This window comes from Pagrus major, chromosome 20 (assembly GCF_040436345.1).
Source record: "Pagrus major chromosome 20, Pma_NU_1.0".
NCBI classification, from domain to species: domain Eukaryota; kingdom Metazoa; phylum Chordata; class Actinopteri; order Spariformes; family Sparidae; genus Pagrus; species Pagrus major.
In genome coordinates, this window is record NC_133234.1 from 7,605,254 (window position 1) to 7,620,277 (window position 15,024).

The window sequence follows — 15,024 nt, forward strand, 5'->3', positions numbered from 1 at the left end:
ACTGACAATATACAAAAATAAACAACCAACAGGTAGAGGCATTGTTTTCCCTGGTTGCTATCCCCAGGAAACGGTGGACCAACTGGGATAACTGTGAAAACTCTACACTGCAAAAGAAAAAGAGCAAGGCAAAGACGTAAAAAGGGAGAGTGATAGAAACGGATGGGCATTCATTGAATGGCAAGCTCCGGTGTTGTGTCAAAGTCTGTTCCCCTGTTGATATGTGTTCCCACTTACCACCAGGACTTGAGATGGTTCAAAACCAGCTTGATCAGTAAGAGACAAAACCTGCTGACTTATTAATACAAACAAGGGTTTCACTCTGTGTTTTTCATAGCGAGATCAGGGTTTCTATGTCAAATTATGAATCTTATAGTTGCTTTTTGCTCTGGACAGCATGTTGCCAACTCTGCCTTTGCAACAGTCAAGTCCAAGCTTGACCTCCCCAAAATATCAGATATGTATTTATTGAAGTTATTTTAACAATCTCGATTCCAAAAATGTTGGGATGGTGTTTTAAAGATAAAAAAAAAGAATGCAGTATTTTGCTAATCATTTTTGACATGCACTCAATTGAACAGAACACAAAGACAGTGTATTTAATGTTTTACTTTACTACAAAAGACTGGGAAAGTTGTAGAAAGCTCTAAAAACACCTGTTTGGAACATTCCACAGGTAAACAAATTCACTGGTACTGTAACAGGTGATACTATCATGATCCTCGAAAAGCTCAGGCATTCTCAAGCAAGAATGGAGCGAGGTTCACCACTTTGGGGAACACATAATTGTATAAAGGATATTACTACATATGCTCAATAACACTTTGTGAAGGTGTTGTTGGTAAACACAGTTTGTTTGCAAATTATTGCATTGTTTTTATTCACATTTTACACAGATCCCAACTTTTTTGGAATTGGAAATGGAAACTTGAATAAATCTATTGGATCTTTTTGGGAGGATAACCTTTAGAATTTGAATCATCTAATGACTTTTACTCAGTGGGCACATTTTCCTGCTGTGCTTCAGGAATGTACAACATATCTGTATTTTTAATGGAATTTCAAATCATGTTTTCCAGTCTTTGCGTTTCATTGATTGCGCTGAGGAGGGCTTCTTACAGCTCTTTTCTCAGAACAGAAAATCAATTCATACTTTGAACAGAGGTCTATCTTAGCAGGGAAAATGCAAATGAAGGTTTTAAGCTGCCAATACCCTGCTTAACAGATCAAATTAAGGTAAAAAAAAAAAAAAAGGCAATACATACCATCCACATTCATATACCACACATCTGAAGGATCCAAAGGATGGCATTTTTGGTGTGTTTATCTTCTGTGATGACTGAAAAGCAGTGATTGCTTTTTGGCCTTTGAAACTAAGAGGGCACTTGAAAATATACCAGATTTCCAATAAGCTGAAGTCAAGGACAAGAGGAAATAGCCCCCAAAATTAATCAAGAATCTCCAGATTGAAGAAAAGAGAGAGACCAACCACCAATCTTGAATTTAAAAGCAGAAACCATGTCCAAAAAAAAAAAAAAAAATCAATGAAGGACATTGAAAGACAGAGAGGGAATAGTGCGAGTTTATGTAAGTGTGTAATACTAATGTCAAGGTGTGATTGCTGATTCCAAATGGGTTTCCATACATAATACAATATAAATATTCAATGAGATGGTATGTATGCTTTACATCAGGCAGATGACATCTCGCAAGGTCAGTCTTGAGCTTGGAGAACATCCACTGAGCATTGACTGAGACTGAATGCAAAGTGTCTACATGGTAAAGGACAGAAAGTGTTAATTGTCTATCTACTTCAAATCATGTCTTATCTGTTGAGTCTGACCAAATAACATTGTGTATGTGCGTGTGTAAATATCAAATTCCCTTATCCCGACCCATCTCTTCTCCCAATAAACTTGCAAAATACTCCACATCCTGATACAGGCCTTGACTATTTGCACAGAGCCTCATACATACTGTAAGCCCCATTCAAAACAATTACAGCACCCTGCAGGAAGCAGCAATCAACGTGATCCAATTTCATCTTCTCACATTTCTTCCCCTCTTTCTCTCTCTCTCTCCCCACAGGGTGTATTAGTGAGAATTCAGCCTTCAGTTTTAAAACAATATGATAGCATGAGCCCTCAGGCTATAATCAGCTTCTCCGCTGTGGCCACTGTCGCGCTACGCAAGAAGACAGGGACTCTGACGGTGATGCTGATGAGCCGTGACTGAAATGCATTTATTGCTTTTGATCTCTTTTTTGTTTTCTGGGAAACACGAGTCAATATTTGTTGCATGAGCATATGTTGGGATTAATTTGAGGTTAGAGTTGTCATTGAGGGGATCACCTTTCCATTCAGTCACATCCAGTTGACTGTTTGTTAACCCCCTCCCCTAAAAAGCAATTGTCCAATTATAGCTTAGCAACTGGAACTACGCACAGCAAGCCTGTTGGATTCCTCCACATGTTGAATTAATGTAAATTACACCTGATTTGCATGATATCTGTCTATTGAATGGATTTTGACTAGTGGTGTTAAGCCCTATGAATAAAGATTAGCAGGGGCTTACGACACCTTCAGGTAGGTTCAGAAGGCTGGAATCATCTATCACCCAATCGGTGACATGGGGCTGTAGTAAGACATATGTTCTCTATTCAAAGACCCACATAAAGATGGACGACATGACAGCTCTTCCAGTGTGAAGCCAAACATCTCAGTCCCAGCAGTATGGGCCATAAATCCTGTCCCCTTCATTTCAGCCTACTGAACATGTGCCAAACTAAATACTTGAAGTACACATTAAATACATTTTTAGTGTTCTTATCATGCTGATGTGTATTAAAGTGTTCACTTCTCCGACAAGTTTGTCTATAAAAGGGGGGCGTGATGTCATAATTTACAGCTGAGCCCTGCTAGTGATTGAGCGGGAAGTCTATTCTGTGGGTCCACATCCCAGTCAGCAGAATAGATGTCATCAATGTACGTTACTGCAAAACATGGATACATTGAAACTTTACATTTCTTGATGTTCAGTTTTCTATTTTCTAGTTTCACAATGCTGTGCTTATGATCTACTTTTAGTTTAGGCACAAAAACCACTTGGTTAGGGTTATTTTATTTTTTTTTTCAGAATACCTTGTCCATCACCACAGAGCCGACTGGACATGTCACACTGTCTTGGTAAAAACACCTGGTTTTGGTGGTCACAAACATGACTGGAGGTCTCCTTAAAAGTAACCAATGGTTTCACGCTTACAAGTGTTGAAACAGTCTCGAACTGTGGTCACAGGCTTGGCAGCCTTGTTATGTATGGTATGTATAGTATGGCATGACACAGAAATTTGCAAGTATCCCTGGTTTGCATAAACGTCAACTGCCATCATTATATTCTGGCGACTGGGCTGCTGATAACTACTGGCCACACTCTGGCTCCAGAAACGTCACCAGCACAATGTGGCAGTGTTCGTATTATTTTTTTTATATTTTGGCTTCATATTTGTACGGTGGCAGGAAGTGGAGACGGTTACTCTGGAAGGTGGTTTGTTTTCCTTTCCAAAACCAAAAATACAAGCACAGGAGTGTACGGATTACATTAAAACATGTATCTAGTGTTCCCAACTGTTGGCTGGCCTGGGATGCTATCGTATCTGAGTGTAGGCTAAAGTGAAAATTGATGGTTATCAGCTAGAAGTGAGAAGCCTTGTTTTGTCTAAAATCACGAACCCACTGTTTTGAAAAAGAACAATTGGTGCGGCACATCTGCTGCCGTTACAGTCAGCTATGGGCCATGGATGAACGCAAAGCTTATGTGTTAGTTTGTTAAAGGTGTCATTTGTTAGATATGGGCAGGATTCAATGGCAGCTCCAAAAATATAGGTGGCAGCATATCAGTGATGAGTAACTGACAACTGCTGCTCACTACACTCTTTGCTGTGGCTATCTTTGGCTGTACCTAGCTGCTGTTAGCTAATTAGCTCAATTAGACAAGTAGCTAGTTTATTAAAATAGAGATTATTGCTTTAAATTATTCTACATTTGCTTGTTTTAACATTTCTATAATTGTTTGTATATCCATATTTATTATATTGTATTTGCCCGACGTGATGCTATCCACTTGCTTCATTTCAGTTCCTTTTTCTTTTGTTTCTTTTTTTTTTAACTATGTCCATATGTCTTCTTGGAGGCCAATGTGATATGAAGGGGGGTAGGCTTTGCAATGTGGCAATTAACTCCCAGTTGCTCTATTGTAGCCATTCACTGCAAGACGCCTTTACTTTATAGCAGTTGAGCCTCTGTAAGGTAAATTATTCACTCTTTCTGAAAACTGCATAACAGACTGAGCTACACAGGCACTAGGAAATACGAATCCCTATTTAAAATTTCTCGGTGTGCTGCAGATTGGATATACTTCACTCGGAATAGCGCAGTCAAACATGCAGTGACTTACAACTAAATGTGATCCCCAAGGGGCCCATGAGAATCAAACTGATCTTATTTATATATATGTGTGCTCTTTTCCGTTTCCTGTGTTGGCAGACTCGCCTTGGATGCCCTCAGGCAAGCCACAGGGATGCAATGAATTTGTAACAGAGCCGTAGAAGGTCGTCTGAAATATGCATTCAGTGTGAACTTCAGAGCTGAAGGAAATGTAGCATCTCTGTAAACAATTACGAAATCTGGGATTCATGGCCATGTTTGACGATACAGAAAATAACATTCTCAAAATGTAAATTATTTTTCAATTATCAGAACAATGCCATTATACTGTATCTGCTCATGAGCATGCTTATTATTCCTTTGTCTGAGTGCAAACTCTAACTTATTTCATGTTTTCAAGGGTTTCTTTCTTCCTTTGTCTTGTATTTCAGTTGAGCACCACTGGCTGCTAACTGTGAAATGTCCCTGAAAATAACATCAAGGCAACTCAAGACCTTTCACAGACTATTCTTCAGATCTATCATTCAGCAGCTCTACCTGACACCACTGGTTACATCAGTGGTCAGCCTAACTCCCCTGGGATTTAAAATGATGGAAAAAATGTCATTATCATCATCATTATAAAATCTCAGGATTAATGTGAGGTCACTGTGACAATAATGGAAATGAAGAGGAGTGACTCAGGTAAAATGACTCAGACAGCATACGGTCTCACAAAGGAATTAAGAAACAAAAAATAACTTGAACTTTTGTTTAATTAGCAATGCTCAGGTTGCTACCTCGCCACCACTTGTGTCTGCATGAATAACTTAGAAATAAGCCTTTTTCATAACAGACTGATCTGCCCATCGGCACAGGCACCCACTTATTAGATAAGTGGGTGCCTGTAATTAATAAGTAATTAAAAACTATCATTAATTAATAAAGGCAGTTTCCCATTTAGGTGTGCACGTTTCAGGGCCATGATATTGTGTATCCTGGCTCTTTGGGGTGGTTTGGTTGGACGTTTGATTGGAACTAAGCCATTGTTAATGCGTTTAGTTCCACTTGTGCTATTCCTACTGTGACACGTCTAAATAGCTGCTGGCAAAAAGGGTCTATTGCATAATTAGAGACAACACAGCTGAAGAAAAACTATTTTTGCAATTTTTCCTGCTGCTAGAGTTTTTCCATGCATGCCCTCAAAATCAAAACAATTGTGTCAGAATCAGAAATACATCTGTTTAGTAATAACAATGGAGTGCAATCTAAAAATTTCAACCAAGACCAACTACGATTCAAATGTTTTTTATTTTCTTACGAGATGTAGTGTTCAGATATGTGTTTAGTTATATCGGTGCTCACAAAGAAAAAGAGGGGAAGAGGGGAGTGGGATCAAGGTAAGACTCACAAGAGGCTAGCCACAGTGGCCTGAGGAACCAATCTCCTAAGAGGACAACACATAGAAAGTAGTTCTCCTGTACCAGTGCCTGTGGTTTCTGCGAAGTCAGACCTGGTCCTCCTCTCGTCTTATCAAACTGAAGGGTTCATTTGTAAAAACTGTCACCGTTTTTTTCATCGAGATTTAGTTCAGCTATTTCTTGTTTTATGTTGAAAGATTGTGCTCGTGTATCATGTTTTGCTTTACGCTTCCTGTCTTTGTCGTTTTCCCTCCTGTTTTCTGTGTTCACCTGTGTTGAACTAGTTAATTGGTGCCTGAGTATTTTCCATCATTCTTGATTGGTTTGTCTGTGCTTTCAATGTCTGTTTCCCTGTTCTGTTTTTTGGTCTTTGTGTCTCACCTACATTGCTGCTTGTATTCCACACATCATTGTGGTTTGAACTTAGTTAGGTTTGTTGGTCCTGGTTTCTTGCTTATGTTGCCAGCCTTTTTATTGCATGCCTTTTGTTTTTTGGATTCAGCTTGTTAGTAAAGCTTACTTTCTTGTTACCATCTGCAGTGGTGCATTTGAGTCTTTTTTTCCGAAATTGTAAAAAAAACACATGTCCCTGTTTGGTTCATTTTTCTCCCATCATGCTATTTATTTGTGATCCCCAGGAAATATCAATAAATGTTTGTTTTTTTGATATTGATAGAGTACCAATCATATTGGTTTATTTATCTCAATAATGGCTTTTATGTGTTTTTGCAAGTGAACTTTCTGAAGTTTTTCTCTTACTTGCTTTTTGGTTTTAACATTAGATTTTTTTTGTAATAACTTTGATAACTGAAATATGTTGGCCTTGGAAGATACTTAGGCAACTTCTTTTCCGTCAAATATATCTGCACCTTAAAGTTCCAGGCTCCCAGTTTACTTGCGCAATGAGTGGAAGACATGCACTTTTTATTGTAGTTTAGAGGTATACCTGATTCTGATCTTTTTCCCCCCTTTGGTTCAGTTTGTTGATAAAAAATAGTAAATAATCTGAATAAGAGAGGAGATGTGTTGAGCTTGCGTCCTTCTCTGTGCACTTTTTCAGTTCCTAAAAGCTCTTGACATTTAGCAACAACCTTCTTTCTGGGTTTTGTCATCTATATCTACCTGGTTATCAGTTACAGACTAATAATTTTTATAGTCAAACTTAAATTCATTTCTTCATGTTTACTTCTCTTGGTTGGTTTGTCAGAACTGCAGAGTCCTTTAACACTACTACATTACAACAATTTCCCAGGCAAATATAATTTTCTCTGCTCAACATATTTGGTCTACAGTTTTCACTATTTGGAATGCTAATCCATGGGTATAATGTGGTTTGAAATCATTAGGGTGTATGATATAGAGCCACTTGGATTTAATATGCTCGCTGAGATCAATAAAATATAACCAGCCAATGAAGTGATGGAACAACATTGATTGATCTGCCACAAGAAGAAGTACCAGACACACACACACACGGTCAGACACCAGTTTCCTTAATGTCGCCTCATCCTTAAAATCTATCTTTTCCGATTTACTTGATTTATTTTTCTACATTCATTTGTTTTATAAATTTCCACCATGTGTCACTCTTTTGTCACCTAGACGATTATGCAGTTTGTGCAGTGTGTGTAATTACCCATCATGCTTTAATCTTTCTTTGATTTCTTCTAAGCTCCTCGGCTTTGCTGTGTCACAAGCACAAATGATTTTCTAATCTTACAGACTTAAAACCTAGTTTATTGAAATAAAAGCCAGCGAGTCCTAAAACACTAGATTCAAACAGTGTGTCTACTGTGTTTTACAGTATGCATGGACCAGACTTGGTGTGTGTAATGTGTAAGATGTAGATATAGACAGGTCAGAATCCCACACCCAAGAAAACAGCTATTCAGATTAAAACAGCATTGAAAGTTAGAAGAAGAACCAACAAGTATGAAAGATGGACAGATGAGGCAGATGGGGTATCAGGACAGTGAAAAGAAGCCATCAGAGAAGCTCCAGGTGAGATTTGACAGTGGTAGCCAATGCGGTCCCTCTTCATACATTTTTTTTCTGCATCATTGCCTGAAACTGGATTTTCCTACTAAATCAGTAACAAATAAAGTGGGACCACAGTGGCTACAGCTTCAGATGCTTGTATGGTTTTTTGATGACATCCAGCACAAATTGTAACCGCTGATGTGGGTATATGAAGGGAGGCTTGCCTGAGAGAGGTCCAGCTCTACCTATCCTGATGGTCATCTCCTCATCCGAGAGTGGGAACGAGGGATCCTCTGCTTTCTCTTTGGCCAGCTTGGATTCTGGGGGGAGAGCCAAGGCTATATGGGGGTCAGCACCTACACCCTGTGGATGAGAGAAAAAGACAAAACCAGAAAAGGTTAAAAATCTAATCTAAAAATCTTTACTACAGGTAATGTTTTATTTTATGGGTCCCCCAGTTACCTTCAAATTGAATGAAAAAACTGAGGATGTGTGTCTATGTGTTTAAATTAAGGTCAACTATCACTGCAGCTGCTCAGTCAGCTAGCTCTGGAGGGGAGAGCTGGGGGCAGGGCGAGACCTTCTGAAGAATAAGCCGGAGCTGTTAAACGAGTGGGTTTATCCTTACTCTCATTTATCAACCTGACTGCAGCAGTGATCTGCGGAGGTGACCTCCATTGTTGGGTGTTTATGTACCATAATGTTGACTGCCGGCTGGATGGTTGGGTCAAACAAGCACAGGACTTTAACCCAAAAGAACACTGTTCGTGAAGGCGGAGCAATCAGATATCTTGCAAGCTCAGTTTTAGCCGTGAAATATGAGTTTGGAAGCCCAGTCAGATATGCATAACTAGATTAACCTGTGAGGGCTCCTCGGTGAAATTGTGCTTTGTACAGCAGTTTTGCAAAGCACCAGATTTGTGCTCAAAGGCAGTTAACACAGGGGCCATTTTCAAGACAGGCCAAAACGATCAGGTAATACATTAGGACCCACTTAAGTCCCTTATCGTGGCTGTTGATATGATGCTTTAGAGTTATTTCCCATATACACAGTTACAGTTAATAGGATTAACACAAAATAATTGCCACACAGTGAATGCACACGCTCTAGGGGATCTAAGGTCTCAGGGCACTTTCTTGGTTTGCATAGTTGGTAATCCAGCCTTGCAGATATGTACAGATAGATAAGTGGGTCCCTGGACTCTTAATGGGTAACTCCACTGATTATACAGTACTACTGCATATGTGAAAGAAGTCATTAAAAGCCCTTTGTGGCTCCAAAGGAAAATGCATGTAATCTGATAAGTTCCCTACAGTGATGTCACTCAGCAATTTAGTTTAGTATTGTGGGTAATGTAGGAAACATGTTTTGAACAGGAAGACATAAAAAAATACAACATCTCTGGTTCTGCTGTATGGATTCTGTGGACTGTTTTTCAAAATCTGGTGCCTACATTACCAACAATGCACTGCAATGCTCTGGAGCCAAAAAAGACTTAATACTACTTTTTTCCCCACATATAATAGTACTCCTAAAGACCTGTAAACACACTTTAATGTGTAAAATTGTTGGAGTCACCCTTAAAAACTTCATATTCTACTGCATAGGCCCAGATTTTTGACAACAGCCACCATACAATTTACTGTCCAATGACAATCCGGCGAGTGATGTGCTAGCAAGTCAGACAAGACAGGTTCACTTTTGTTTACTCAAGAGGAAGAAACGTCATTCGACTATAGCACAACCTCCCAAAAAAATAAGATAAATCTCAAGCCAGTTGATTAATTGCTTTACCAGAACACAATGAGGCAAGCGAATGCCGTGGGTCGTTTTTCTGGGCTTATTAAAACACTTGGGCCTCTAAGTCTTTAAAAGGAATATAAATACAAATGTTCCCTTATTGGAAATACACAATGAAGGGGTGAATAACAGCTTTAACATTAGTCTCATAAAATGAAACACACTGAAAGTGCTTGAGGAAGCAAAAAATAATAATTCAGCCAGCCCCATTCTTTTTCACTGAATAGTATCTAACAAAGAGGAATGCCGATGGTGCCATCTGTGCTGTTGTGTTAATCAGGTTGCTCATTACCTGCAGTGTTATTTTGCTACTTGGGTTTCTATGAAAGAGGAAGGATGTTAACATGCATAACCAGGTTACTGAAGTTACTTTGTGCAAAGTAAATCATCAGTGTTCACAAACACAGCTGACGTTTGCTCATGATAATTATTTTTCGAAAACAGAGGGGACTAATGAATTTATTATTAATTACAAATTAAAGGAAGACTTTCACAAAATGGAGGAGGCAGTTTGACAGCCCGGTGAGATGACTTTGCACAAATAATGGAAGCAACTTTGCTAACAATAACTTCACCGACTTTTTCTGTGCAATGAGGTGCTTAAAAAGTTTGTTCAATATATATATAAAAAAATCTTCTTTATCATCAGTGAGAGCATGTTGCATAATGCCATTAAATTCCACTTATTTCACAACAGAGACCAAACTAAAATGCAAAATCCATTAAAAATGAAAAAAAACAACAACATCTCAGATGAATGAATTTCAGATACCACCTGAGGCGAATAAATACATAAGACTGAACAATGAATCAGCATCACAAACAGAAGTGGCTTTAATTAAGGGGTTTTTTGTCTGAATGGCCAATTTGATGAAAACAGAGAGCCCACATATTCATTAGCAAACCATTACATGAATTCTGTGTAAAAACGCAGGCTAAAAAGAACTTCTTGCATCTACATTTCCTCCCTTCATCGCTGGAACATGTTTGTTTCTCCCTCCTGTTTGTGTCACAGCTGGTTAAAAGCAGGTAAAGTACAGAGAGCACTTGTGCCTGCGTCCGAATGCACTTGCATGTTCTCTCCGAATAATGAGAAGCATATGTGGACAATCACAAACAAATGCTTCAGTGGAAACCAATCAACATAGGTTTCATTGTATATATTATGTACATGATATTCATTTTTCAAGTAGCCAAACAAGCTAAAATGATTTATGGTGAATATTGATAACACCTGTTTTTTTGTGATGTGGAAAAAAACAGTCTACAGTTATTTTTTTACAGTTGCAATTGTAGCAAAATAATATGGGTTGTTGCAAAAACACATGGAATTACTGGACACGAACTTACAACAATATAAACTAACAATAACAATGCATTTAATGTTAATAATGTTGTGCAGCCTCCCTCCTGAACAAGCTAAAGGAGATCTGAGTACAAAAGTCAGTTTTTTCTCCTATATAACTCTTCTCACTGTCAAGTAAGTAAGTATTGTGCAAAATTACACTGTATATATTTTATATTTCTAATAGTATGAAACTTTGATGAAAACTTCCTCTTTCCCAGAATGCCTCAAATGCGTCAAAATCAACATGTATAGCCAATAAAAAGTATTCAGAGTTGTCATGTTTTATTGTTTTACAATCTTAACCAGTTCCCATTAACTTCAGTGCAAATGTAAAATGCAAATATTTCCATTTACTACTGCTGTATGAATAAGTCATGTTTCACTTACATAATGTCATGATTTATTCGTCAAGACTGTTGTCTTTGCACTTTTGATGGACAAACTTTTCCACAAAAACATATTTGAGTTTGACTTTTTCTCTTTTGAGGATCTACCCAGTATTTTCATGTGCACTGATAAGATGTAATTTAATACCCACTAAAAACAGTTGTACTGTATGGAAATGAGCAGAGTTTTTGCACAGATTATTAGAGAAAGACCCCTTAATGTCAAAGTGAAAACAGATTACTACAAAGTAATCTACATTTCAAAGACTGCGAAAGTCATGCAATGCTCAAAAAACACCTGTTTAGAATATTCCATAGGTAAACAGGTTAATTTGTAACAGGTGATAATATTACTATTGCTCACGTGTTAGCATAAGTGCATTAACCCACGCCAACTCAGTATTTACTATACGCACCTTTGGCACCAATTAAGCAGCAGTTACAGCCTTGAGGCAGTGTTGAAAGGTCTCTATGAGCGTTGTGCTTCTGGACACTACAATTTTTCCTCTTTGCAAATCTGCTTGTTGCCTCAGTGGTGAGTGACTAACCTTTTTGAAGTGCAGCTGCAAACCAGGACATTGACGTTCTTGTTTTGAAGCTATTCCTATGTAGCTTTGGCTATACTTTGGACTCAGCATGGTGCTGAAAAATCCGATTTTTCCCCCAAAGTCACTGGTTTCTTGCAAATTGCATGAGGTTTTCCTTCGGGATTTCCCTGCATTTTCATGTTACCCTCTACCCATGATGCCACCACAAAACCTCATGGTCGGGGTGGTGTGTTTATGACGAAGTGCAGTGTAACATGTGCTTTAGTCTCATGGCCAAAATGTTGTTTTTGTTGGACCAGAGAAGCATCTTCCAGCTCACTTCAGTCTCCTAGAAATCGAAGCTGAGATGTCATATGAGATCTTTCTCTTTCTCACGCTCCCATAAAATTGCGACTCTTACAGCACCTGGCCAACTGCTCTTGTATGAACAGTCTCTCCAATCTGAGCCTCTGATGCTTGAAACTCCCTCCCGAGTTTTCATAAGTCTCTTGTTGGCCTCCAAACCAAATGAAACACCTTTGACTACACATCTTAGTTTATGTGAAATTTAAAACCAACTGGGTGCACCAGTGATGATTTAAGTGGCGACAATGCAGTGAGAGATGGCAAGAAAGATGTTTTTTCATTAAAAATGTTTGTTTTTTTCTGCTGATCAGTGTCAAAAAAGCCATATTAAATCATATTTGATTCAATGCTGTGAGACAATGAACAAGAAGGGTGTTGAACACTTTATAAGCAATGTACATGCCTTATATTTGAGCACTGGGTGTGAAATATAACACAATGTTGCAGAAAAGAAATGTTTTTTAATAAGCGTGAGGAACAGTGCTGGAAACAAAAATAAGCTACTGCTCTGGGAACAGTGTCTCTGAGCAATGAATTTGTTTCAGTCTGTATTTGTGACTCTTGCTCTTTGGTTATTACTCACACCAGTGGCAATGAGGCGTATGAGAAGGATGCAGCCCAGAACACAGCCTGCACAGAATATAAGAATATAAGGAAGAAGTTTTCTCGGGCATGAAGAAATGAGTGAGGTGGTGTGTGACATTTGGGGATGCTGTGGTGTCACTGTTAGGCTGAATAGGCTGAATGTGTATCCAGCATTTCAGCCACGAAAATGCTGATTTTACACAAATTTCTTATGAATTAATCTGACCACTGTTTGCAGTTTGTTCTGAATATTACATGTATTTTACAAGCAGTTTCTTCAGCAAGAAAGACATTTAATATGTTTCCATCCTTGCTGTTTTGCATGCATCTGTTATAGGGAGCAAAATATACCATCTCCAGCATGTTTTTTTTTATTTATGTGGTGACTATGTGTTGATATGTGTGAGGGCAAGTGTGGATTCAGCTGAAAGTGTGTGTGTGTAGTGTGATGAGACAGTTCATATACCATCTCGGAGGACATTATTAACCCACAAAGGCTTTTGGTGACGACCCATGATACAATCTCATCAGCAGGTCCGGGCTCACTATTAAAACCATTCCAGCAGCCGTCTGGCTCTGGTGATCACTGAAAGTCACCCCTCTTCGTCTCAATCTCTCTCATTCCTTTTATTTTTTGCTGCATTCAGATCAGAACCGTTTGATCACCTCCCTTCAAACCCTGCAGGTACAACTGGCAGGCTACCATGGGAATATGTTTGTTGAAACCACTTGATGTGACACGAAGCAATGTGGCTATTTATGAATATTACCAAGAGAAATGATGCTCATTACTCACTACAAATTCCTCCATGTGAAGAAGAAGGAAAAAATGAAGTGTGCAAAATATCACACCATGGAAGGGTAATGGGAATGCAATGCAATTTGGAATAAACTATCAATATTCCACAATAATGCATAAGGGTTCATTTAGGTTTTCCAGTTCCAGGCAATAATTGCTTCCCACTGATTTAAATTTCCAATTAAAATAAACCTGGAGAGATATGAATCAAGCTTGCAATTGGCAAATCACAAGTGACCAATTTGCCAACCTTATATTATAGGGTTAAACTATGGAACCACAGGAACTACACTCTCATTGAATTTCCACCAATTCTGAAGAACGTGAGGAGCAGGAAAAAATTAATGATGCTTTCATATACAAGAGTCAGACAATGCAGAGTTGAGTTTTATTTTACTGTATTTTGGCAAAACTATGATGGTTGAATTAAACTGTCAGGAAAGAGTGAATGAAAAGGAGCCAAAGGTGGAAAAGAAGACTGAAAACTTCAGCTGTTCTGCTTTAGGACTGCAATTAACTGCAATGAAACTATTGACAAGTATTACAGTTATATAAGGTATTATCTCCTTCACTTGTGTTTGTCCCTTGTCTCAATATTGATACCAGTGCCACCCATTACTACCTTGTTATGTGGATGAAGCTGTACACAAACGCTATCAGCCACTCTTTGTTTGACTAATCAGTAACCAATTAACAAACATACAAGAAGTAAATTTCGTCCTTTGTTCCTCCAGTCATAACGCAGGCAACAGTCCTAGGTTGCTCAAAAGGTAATAAGCCTTACTAAATATTTTGGAATAGAGTCAGCAGTGGGTATAAGATGATATACAGATGACTACAAGGCCCTTATGATAACCTGCCAGAAACAGACTTTCTGATACAATACTTTCATAATAAAATATCACATGAAATAATGTATAACATTTTAGTCAAATGTTTTAATGAATGTTTTATGTAATGTCAAAGTTAACATTAAAAATATTAATACATTAAGCAAAGCTTAACTTCTGGGATTTCTTGTGACAGTGATATAGATGTTTACCTTCTATTCGAGACCACTGCCACTGAGGAAATATTGTTTTTATGTGTAGGTATTAATACAATAAACAGAAATAAAGAATGTATCTTAGTTTTTGTTTAGACGTTTGTGACATTTTTTTAATAACAGTGAAAGTGTGTCATTGTGTTTATCATGAAATATTGCCTCCAACTGCCACTAAAAATTCCCATTTGTATGCTTATAATGTAAAATATATGTAAAGTTAAAAATATGTAGTCAGCTCACTATTTTCAACGTGTATTAGTATCATCGGTGATCAGATCCAGGATACCTGTCCTCTCAACCATTGCCTTATATGGTTCTCCCAATAACATTAACGGGACACAAGTT

At 38.2% G+C, this 15,024-nt stretch overlaps 1 protein-coding gene across 1 annotated transcript in view; it reads right to left on the reverse strand.

Moving 5' to 3' along the window:
• LOC141015123 (zinc transporter ZIP11-like) overlaps positions 1–15,024 on the reverse strand; it is a 150,978-nt gene that overhangs the window by 60,176 nt on the left and 75,778 nt on the right. Inside the window, exon 5 of the mRNA XM_073489049.1 lies at positions 8,047–8,185. Coding sequence (XP_073345150.1) covers positions 8,047–8,185 — 139 coding nt within the window. The remainder of the gene's footprint in view (positions 1–8,046; positions 8,186–15,024) is intronic.